Raw genomic sequence first — 10,093 nt, 5'->3', positions numbered from 1 at the left:
TCATGCAAATACACCAATTTCCCAGCATGCAACTAGGGAGTAGCAACAGGCCAGCCACCCTAAATCTGGCTACTTTTGGATGTGTCATAGCCCTGAAGGGCAGCTCTGGAAATTCTTCTTGTCGGTCTAAAAGTAAATCGATGGAACATTTCAAAGTGCTGTGGCTTTTTTTTGTTTCACCCTGATTAAAACGTTTTCCCCGCAGCAAGAAAAGTGACAGGGATTTTATTTCATTAGCACAAAGTGGCAGGTCCCTACAAGTATTCCTCCAGGTATTCCCTGCTTCTTCCAGGGCTACAGGTACAGAGCAGCCTTGCTGGAGCACCAGGGGTTAACACAAAGATATACAGTGTGTGTGTGTGTGTGTGTATACTGTATATCTTCGTGATAACCCCTGCTGCTCCAGCAACGCTGCTCTATATCTGTAGCTCTGGTGATAGATAGATAGATAGATAGATAGATAGATAGATAGATAGATAGATAGATAATATTATTGGAAAGGGATGTAACAAAAAAACAAACCGTTGCAATAATACATCATTTGTTTCATTATAAAGTTACAATATTGGAACATTAAACCCAGCAGCGGACGTCACATGACAATTGTTTCCTGTGTTCTCCGGATGATGGGTGGACTGGAAGTCATATTTCTGCCAGTTGGAGGATACGGTACTCAGCCGCTTCCACCGCTGACTACACTGATATCAAATATTAGTATTCAGAAGTCTGGGTATCCTCGGACAAATCGCATGCTTAACATTCTGCAACAAAGAATCTTTAGGGGCCCATTTGCTGTGTGATCCATTAATGCAGAATGTACGGGCTGCCATTGCACCGAAAAGCCGAAGACATGGTGTGTGTATCACATTTCTGGCAGCATGCATCAGCGCTCAGCACCACAACAACGTGCGTTGTGCTGCAATACTCTTATCAGCGAGGTGTCCGTTGGGGTGCCATTTAGAATGAATTGGACTATATCACACCAATACATGTAACATGCGCTGTGGTGACACGGCTTAAGCATGTACTACTACTAGACATGTGCATTCGGATTTGGACGAACCTGCAAATCAATGAAAATCAGTCGATTTGGCGATTCGTCGGAATCCGACATAACAATTTTAATAATATGCCCGAATATACTGAAAATTAGTTTTCAGAAAAAGCCGGTGGCCATATTGGAGCGCATACCCACCACCATCTTGGAGGTGGAGCGTGTGAAGTCACATGACAGTGACGTCACACGTTGAACAAGCAGTGGCCAGATTGGCCACCGGTGCATTCTGCCACTTTGGAGTAGATCTTGTTATACCCCAAGATGGCGGTGTTCGAACATGCGGTGCGCATGCGTAGTACGTGCCGGCGGCCCATATGGGTGCTGCTTGTTCTGCGGTTTCAGTGTGCAGTTTCGGATTCGGAGCCTCTGAAACAACATCAACATTTGTTTCCCTTGACGAAACAAATGACATTTTTTTTCGTTCCCCGTGCCGATGGGGACAAGGGCCTCTTCCCCACAAGCCCTGGGGCATTGATTGTGGGGGTGCGGGCAAGGGGCCTATTCACATCAGGGTACCCCTTTAATAAAGGGGCACCCAGAGGCGGCCCCCCCTTGTACCCCTACCCATTCACTAAAGGGTTAAATCAAATTATCCCAAAAAATGGATCCACCGAAGTAATCCAGCATCAATCACGACGTCCAGTGTTGTCCACGATGACGACAACTCCATGAAATAAAAAAAATAAAACAAGAAAGAATAAATAGAAATAATAATAGTTTTTTAAAAATGACGACCGTCGTCCCGTCCGCTCGCGACGAACTCCCGCCGCAGAACGGCATTTTCACAGATGCCGGCAACTTATAAACAATTAGGTGGAGCTAGCAGTGACGGCTACCTCTGCCCAACTGTTTACAGGCAGGTGTAACAGGTGAGTCATGACTTTGCCCAATCATGGCTCTTACAAAGTACTGCACCCTGATTGGGCAAAGTCTTGCACCTGACCTGTGGTCAGGTGCAAGGCTTTAGCCAAACAGGGCTTCACAAGGCACAGTGGCTTGGGTGGCCGCCGAACGCCCTGACAGTTTGCGTGTTTGCCGAACACACGAACTGCCAATGTTGGAGTCAAACTCACGTTCGACTCGAACATCGAGCCCATCACTACTAAGTATGCTTGGCCTCGCCCTGAGCTATGCAAATGGGGGGGGGGCACTGTTTCTGTAGGGAAAGGGGTCTCATTGTGCTTACTGCCACTCTTTAGGCTTGCTTTGTTGTCTGGCTTGCTTGTGTCCAGCGGTCTGCAATGACCACTTTATATATTCTTTGTTCCTGTAACCCGCCTGTATCTGATGCACTGGTCAGCGTGCCTTCTGGATGAGGCGCGTCGTGCCGTTCCGCCTGCGTGGATGAAATTCTTCCCATGTAAATGACTTTGCGGCCTTTTGTGTTCTGTGCTCGGGCCCGACGCCCACAACGACTGACTAACCTTCTGTAAACAACCCGGCCGCCTGTGTCATTATTATCTCCAGCACGGAGCCCGATGAGGTCTGTCTATGCGAATCTGTTAATTAGAAAAGTATTAGCGCACGTGTGGAAATATTTGTCAATAAGGAGATGCGTTTAACCATGTGCGCGCCCCGGCCCAGAATTTAAAGAGCACCTGTACTGCAGCAATAGGCAACATGTTGTTGGTACAGGTGAAAGCAGAGTGACTGAATAATGTGCTGCTTCGCCTTCATTGTCCAGTCACAGGCTGGGGGGCGGGTCCATGACATCCTGGGCTCAGAGGAAGGTGGTTGAATAATGCTGCTCACTATTGAAGCCAGAAGACTGCAAACATCGATCATAAAAGAACGGGACGGGGGAGGGGGGTTAGAGACCGCTTCTGATGCCAGGCAAGTGTTGCAGCGACGGCTGCTTTTTAATTTCATCTTTTTTTATTTTAGACTGGAGTTCTGCTTTAAAGTGCCAGTTCACTCAGCAGTGATATATCAGTTATCATTGAAGCCTGGAGGTCAAAGTCGTCCTCTGGCTTCCTATATCTTTTTGGGACCTCCACACTAAAGCTTTTGGCCCTGTTCCAACCGCATGGTTTTTGGAGCCCACTTTGGGGGCATTGCTATGTCTTCCCTTGCGTTCTTCATCATTATAAACCAAGAGGATGAGAATAAGACCCCCTCCCCCTAATATAGCAAGTGTACAGACCAAAGATCTCACCGGACCACATAGGACCGGTTCACTTTCTAGCACCTGCCAGTATTGAAATTCCAGATTTGGGTGGAGCGGCCTTTTAAGTGACACACACAAGTGATTTATCAAAGGTGGAATGTCCTCTTTTTCTGCTGTGCCTGATGCCCTGATGACCCTCCCTGTGCAGTGCCCAGTACTGAGCGCTAACACTCCCATTATCTGTAACTATTTCCCCATAAACATTCCTGCTCAATGATTCACCGGCTCCAAAAATGTTTCCTTGACCCGGCGGCGTGAACACCGAAATTTTTGCTGGCACATAATACGGCAAAACGCAGAACGACGTGCGATTATGTCTCCGATGTTATACAAGTACCTGTAATGTCCTCCTTCCCAGGACGGGACCAAGCCTGTGCAGGGACTACAAATCCCAGCATTCTGGCAGCTGGCCCGGATTAGCAGGCCCGGCCCGCAGTTGTAGAGTTTTTCTAATGAATAATTTCAATGTTATGAAAACCATTCTATTGAGGAACGCTCGGCCAATTCTTGTCATGGATTTTCATTAAAGAAGAACTCCAGGTTGTAGAAAAATGAACCCTTGCGGTGGTGTCCGCGTCTTGGTCCAAGGGCTCATATAAAGAAAGACTTACACTGTAACTTTGTAGCAAAGTTGCTCATTGAGAGACTCCCCCCTAAATGCCAATTGAGTTGCTTGCTATGCCAATGCAGACTCTGTACATCGCAGCATCTTGGTATAGGAAGGTTGATCCATCCGTTCCCACATTCCTAAGGACAATGCCAGGCCCATACAATAGGCTTTTCAAACACTCAGCAATGCATTGTGGGATGCAGGGTGTGGCTATACTCTGACTTTCAGAAAGTCATATCTTTGAGAGTCGGGAGCTCTGTTTTAGTTGCTTATAAAGATTGCACTTTAACACCAATGTGGACTTGTAGGGCAAAACCTGCACCTGGAATACTTCCACTTGGCACTTACAGAGGGACTCCACAAGGGGGCGTCCTACTAATCGCCGGCTAAGAAAGGGTCATTGGACATTCACATTTGTTAGTGATTCACTTCGATGTGCTGGTTGAAATAAAACGCACCCAATGCTCATGGGATGCATCTGCAAAGCACTAGCAGCCCATGAATAGCCCCTGATCCTCTGTGATCTTTTAGAATATAGCCAATTGAATGGCCTCTTCCAGGCATTGCAGGTACAGATATCTGGGCTCTAAAGCGTTTGAAGACATTTGTAGAAAAACAAGACCCGGGTCCATAAATTTTAAAATTCTTCAAATCTCGATGTCAGCTGAAGTGTGATTTATAATGTTGGGTTAATGCGGAGATGATGTTTGCAAGAAACTTGAGCAGGAAGGATTTGTGCCCCCAGGAATGTACCATGTGACTATTTTTTCGGACATTCTTCTTTTAGCACCATATACATTTCTGATCAATGCCATTCAGAAGTACAATGCACACTCAAGACTTGGGATCAAAGCCTAACTACATTGTATGTAGGTGCCTCATTAAAAAGGTGCTCAAAGCCTTACAGAAAGCAGTCACAGCCTTAATAGAAAAGCCTCTCCCCTGCCAGCATGCTGCAGAGAAGGACACTTGCTCTTTGTGGAAGCAGTGGGGTCTCTGCAGAGATCTGACACGCCTCCTGCTGAGTCATAGCTAGAGCTCTCCAATCCGCAGCAAGCAGAGCTATAGGTACAACTCAGCAGGGGTGTGTTGGACATCTGTAACCACTGCTTTAAAGGAGAACTATGGGGTTAGGTCTTTTCCCCATAGTTCTTTGAAGGGTAACGGGAGGACACAAACTAGCGTCCTCCTGTCACCCTAAGCTCAGTATATAGAGAGCTACAGCGACGATTATGTCTGGATCCGCCCAGCTGCGTGACTGACAGCTGGCTTTGCCTATCTAGAGGCAGAGCCAGCTGTACCCGCCCCCTCCTCCGTTCCGCCAGTCAGCGCTGGAGGATCGGACGGGAGGGGAGAATCCAGTCACTCCCCTGTCACGGCTCTCTGCAGTGACAGGATCGAGAGGTGAGCGAACGCCGGTATGTGTTCGCTCACTTCCCGATCTGCTGAGCCGACCTGTGACAGTCTCATTGTCACAGGTCGGCTCAGATTATGAGGCTGAGTGAAAAGCATTCACCTCATAGTTCTCCTTCAAAAGAGAACTATGGGGTAACCTTTTTTCCCCATAGTTCTCTTTAGGATCATGGGAGGACATATACTAGCCTTCCTCCTGTGAGCCAAAGCTTAGTATATAGTAAACTATTGCTCACTATATACTGAGATCGCCGCAGCTGGGACGGATCCCGACAATGCTGTCGAGATGCACCCACCTGTGTGAGTGACAGCTGGCTCAGCGTATCTAGAGGCAGAGCCAGCTGTGCCCATCCCTTGCCCCAGTCAGCGCAGGAGGATCGGAGCGAGGAGGGGGGAAATCCCTGCAGAGAGCGGTGACCGACAGTCACCGCTCTCTGCAGGGAGATGATCGGGAAGTGAGCGAGCGACGCTATGTGTTAGCTCACTTCCCCATCTACAGGTGAAACTCGAATAATTAGAATATCGTGCAAAAGTAATTGCAGTAAGTTCTGCAAAAGGGGCCCAAACCAAGTACTGAGTACATATGCATGCTTGTACTTTTCAGAGGTCCGATATTGTTCTATGTACAATCCTTGTTTTATTGATTGCATGTAATAATCTACTTTTTTGAGGTTGTGGATTTGGGGTTCTTGGGGTTTTCATGAGCTGTAAGCCATAATCATCACAATGATGACAAATCACGGCTTGGATTATCTTGCTTTGCATGTAATGAGTCTATCGCATATATTAGTTTCACCTTTTAAGTTAGTGAAATAAATGAACTTTGCACCATATTCTAATTATTCGAGTTTCACCTGTATAGAGCCGACCTGTGACAGTTTCATAGTCACACGTCGGCTCGAACTATGAGGGTGATTGTAAATCTCTCTCTCCTCATAGTTCTCCTTTTAAGTTCCAAATCTGCACATACACAACAAGCAATGACAATGCTTATTAAACACAGCAACCAATGGGATCTCAGCTTTCTGTAGGCGATGGGTACGCTAAGGATTGCTAATTGCTTGCGGCTTTTCAAACTACAATTTAAATGATCATCTATAGGGAGCAATTCATAAACTGTGTGAGCATCCCTACATATAATTATAACTATCTCTTTATATTAAATACAATGTAACTATTATGTTATATTAAATATCTCTCACAATGAATGCTCCATAACTATTATTTTATATTAAAATCTCTCATATTGAATACAACGTAACTATTTATTATTTTAGATTAGATATCTCTCAGCCGGTCTCATAAAACCCATTGACAGTAAAGCCGAGGACTCGCGCACTCTTTATCTCTCTATCTCATTTGTCGCTGGATATAATTTCGGGAGGATTTATTTCACTACACCCTAAACCTTTCTCATTATTCATTTTGTCAGTTCAGGCAGATCACCAAATGAAGGTGTTTCAAGCACTCCCATTGCAACATGTTTCGCCCCTTTGCATGGCTCCATCAGGGGATTTTCTTCATATGCACTCAGTGTAACTGTCAATATCGAGTTGGAAGAATTGTGAGTCCAAAACATTGACAGTGGTAGTGTCAGCTCTGTCCCATCCCCTCTCAGGGAAGCACAATAGAGAAAGTGGAAGCTTGGGTTTTGTGAAATATGGCCTCCCCGGTATCCCGGAGCTAACACCTGAAGTGCTCGAAGCTGTAGCTGATCAGTCCTTGTTACAGACAGGGGTTCCTATCCATTGAGACGAGGACAGTCTGGATGATCTCAGGAGTATACCTGAGGGTAGAGCGGCAGCAGAGGGTTGGTGGAGCATAGCACACCAGTTGTGAAGAGCTCCAGAGACTGCCTGGAGGCCCAGGTTTCATGGAGGTGCAAAGGGCACCCTAGAGGTCAATACATGACATAAGGTGCTCTGGGAAGTACTGAAGTCAGGCGGCCGCTCGCCCCTCACTGGGGCCCCATGAGGCCTATTGTCTATTGTGTTCCTCTGCCTATTGTGTTCAGCGGTGCTGCTCCATTAGGCAGGCTGAGGCAATCTGGGCACGCTAGGCCTATTTTCAGTGCTGGACCTGAAGCTGGCGCTCCAGTAGCCCCTATGTTAATCTGGCTCTGGCTCTATGGTGTACTAGGGCCAGTAGATGGATGACACGGGATGCTCTGGGGTGCAGTGATGTCACGGGGTGCACTAAAGTCAATAGATGACACAGGATGCTCTGGGGGTGCACTGGTAAGGAGCTCTGTTGTAGTATAGAGATGGGTTGCTCGAACCCCAAGCCACGCATCGCATCACAGTTTAAGATAGCTGCCTCCTAATCGGCTTTGGCGCCCATCAAGAGAACTGTTTCCTGATTGGCCGTGCCGCAGATCAAGATAATTGTTTCCTGATTGGCCGCGACGCTGATCAAGAGAACGGTTTCCTCATTGGCCGCGACGCTGATCAAGAAAACGGTTTCCTCATTGGCCGTGGGGCTGATCAAGAAAACGGTTTCCTCATTGGCCGTGGGGCTGATCAAGAAAACGGTTTCCTGATTGGCTGTGGCGCAGATCAAGAGAACTGTTTCCTGATTGGCCGTGCCGCAGATCAAGATAATTGTTTCCTGATTGGCCGCGACGCTGATCAAGAGAACGGTTTCCTCATTGGCCGCAACGTTGATCAAGAGAACGGTTTCCTCATTGGCCGCGACGCTGATCAAGAGAACGGTTTCCTCATTGGCCGCAACGTTGATCAAGAGAACGGTTTCCTCATTGGCCGCGACGCTGATCAAGAGAACTGTTTCCTCATTGGCCGTGGGGCTGATCAAGAAAACGGTTTCCTCATTGGCCGTGGGGCTGATCAAGAAAACGGTTTCCTCATTGGCCGTGGGGCTGATCAAGAAAACGGTTTCCTTATTGGCTGTGGCGCAGATCAAGAGAACTGTTTCCTCATTGGCTGTGGATCCTGGACACTCGGGTAGGTATGACACCTTTTCTCTTTTTTTGTGATGGGGAAAGTGACTTTGACACAACCAGCTCGCTCGGACTCGGGAGCAAGGTGTCCCAGGAAAAGGTATTTTTAGGATGCTGGTAGCTGCGCTCCACCCAGACGTGTACGGGTGTGCTGGTCCACCAGCCTGACGTGTACGGAAGATCTTCATCCCGGGCTGGAGATGACATTCCTCTGCGTAGGAGGATAAAGAGCTGCAATAGGGAGGGTGGAATTCAATTACTAATTCTGCATATCCTAATTCACTTGTTTACTGAGCTCAGGGACAGCCGGATAATCCGTCACCTGTTCACCCGGCCCGGCCAGAGAGACTCTGCTCATGTGTGATTACAAAATGGCGGCCGCTGGTCGGTGGCTTGAAGTAGTTGTAAACCCCAAACAATAAAATCTCACGTGACCTTCAACCTGCTGCTGTGATTTCAAAAGTCCTATCGATGTTTCTGAATCTGCACCGCTGAAGTCCTTCCCTTGCTCTTTCCCTCCTATAGGCTGCCTGGACCCTTCTTCTTCCAAGCCCCAGTGCCTGCAATATGTTACAATGCTTTCCATGGTTGGACTGTCACACTGTCGGAAGTCCTTTCTGTCCCTTTCCCCATCTATAAGCTGCCTAGGCACCCCCTGTCCCATGCCCCAGTGCCTGAAACATGCTAGCAGGCTTTAGATCAGAAGTAGCTAACCTTTGGCGCTTCAGCTGTAGTGAAACTACAAATCCCATCATACTTCTGCCTCTGGGAGCCATGCCTGTGGCTGCCAGAGTCTTGAGTGCGTCATGGGACTTGTAGTTTCAGCACAACTGGCGGGTTGAAGTTGTGCTACCAATGCTTTAGATATTAACGCTGAGCTCCAGGCGGATCTAAGACACCAATGAATGCAGCTCTATATTCATTCATACATCATGAGCTGTATAAATGTGACCTGGTGTCAGCCTCTTGCAGTCCACTGTACAGCAGAGCTCAGACTGGGTGAGGGAGAAGCAGCACAGGGAGCCAATCAGTGCTCACGTGTTTACAAGGGACATGTCGATAGGTGGAGAGAGCAGAGAGAAGCAGCAGTTGGCTGCTTTTTCTTTCACTGTCCATTCACAGTCTGGGGGAAGGACAAGACCTGTCAGTGTTACTTAAAAGCATCAGGTCTCCTGGCCTACTAGACAGGGCTGCTCTGTGAGGCAGAGCTGTGTAAATCTCTGGACTGGATGGTCAGAAATACAAATCTTTCGGCAGGTGAAACATCTCCCTTTTATATGTATTTCATCTGTGTGTTGAGCTTCAAAGGGAACCTGTCATGGGGACATTGTATCCTATTTCTGCATTGGACCGTACGGGGTGGTTGGTAGGGTTGCTGACACACGCACACGCTGGTGTCTCTCCTGATCCCCCGGCTGCAGCACGCCAATAGTTTGGAAAGTAATACAAAAGGCCGAGTGAGTCACCGGCTAATGATCTGGCAGCGGGCCAGTCCGAGCTCCCCCTTGGCATCCGCACGGCTCTCAGTCAGCCCAGGGGTGGGAAGCCGAGGGGTGGGAGAGGAGCGAAAGCTGTGCGACTGCTGAGCTCCCAGCATGTTGTGCCTGGCTGACTTCGGGTCTCCTTCTCTCCCCTCCTACAGGGTCTCCTCCAGCAAGGAACTGTCCGAGCTCATCGACCGACTGCAGAAAAATGCCGACCAAGTGGAGCGCTACATCGTGGACACCGACGCCAAGCTGCAGAAGGTAACTGAGGATGGATGGATAGAGAGATAGATAGATAGATAGAGAGAGAGATGGATAGAGAGAGAGAGAGAGAGATGGATAGATAGATAGAGAGAGAGATGGATAGAGAGAGAGAGAGAGAGATGGATAGAGAGAGAGAGAGAGA

The 10,093-nt window shown here is 48.0% G+C and overlaps 1 protein-coding gene across 1 annotated transcript in view; it reads left to right on the top strand.

The window, feature by feature from the left end:
- Positions 1–10,093, top strand: part of PPL (periplakin) — a 64,927-nt gene that overhangs the window by 28,438 nt on the left and 26,396 nt on the right. Inside the window, exon 2 of the mRNA XM_018558599.1 lies at positions 9,846–9,948. Coding sequence (XP_018414101.1) covers positions 9,846–9,948 — 103 coding nt within the window. The remainder of the gene's footprint in view (positions 1–9,845; positions 9,949–10,093) is intronic.

Source organism: Nanorana parkeri, unplaced genomic scaffold (assembly GCF_000935625.1).
Source record: "Nanorana parkeri isolate BGI_ZX_2015 unplaced genomic scaffold, ASM93562v1 scaffold347, whole genome shotgun sequence".
Lineage (NCBI taxonomy): Eukaryota > Metazoa > Chordata > Amphibia > Anura > Dicroglossidae > Nanorana > Nanorana parkeri.
The sequence above is the reverse complement of the archived record's forward strand: the minus strand, read 5'-3'. Positions and strand labels throughout refer to the sequence as shown.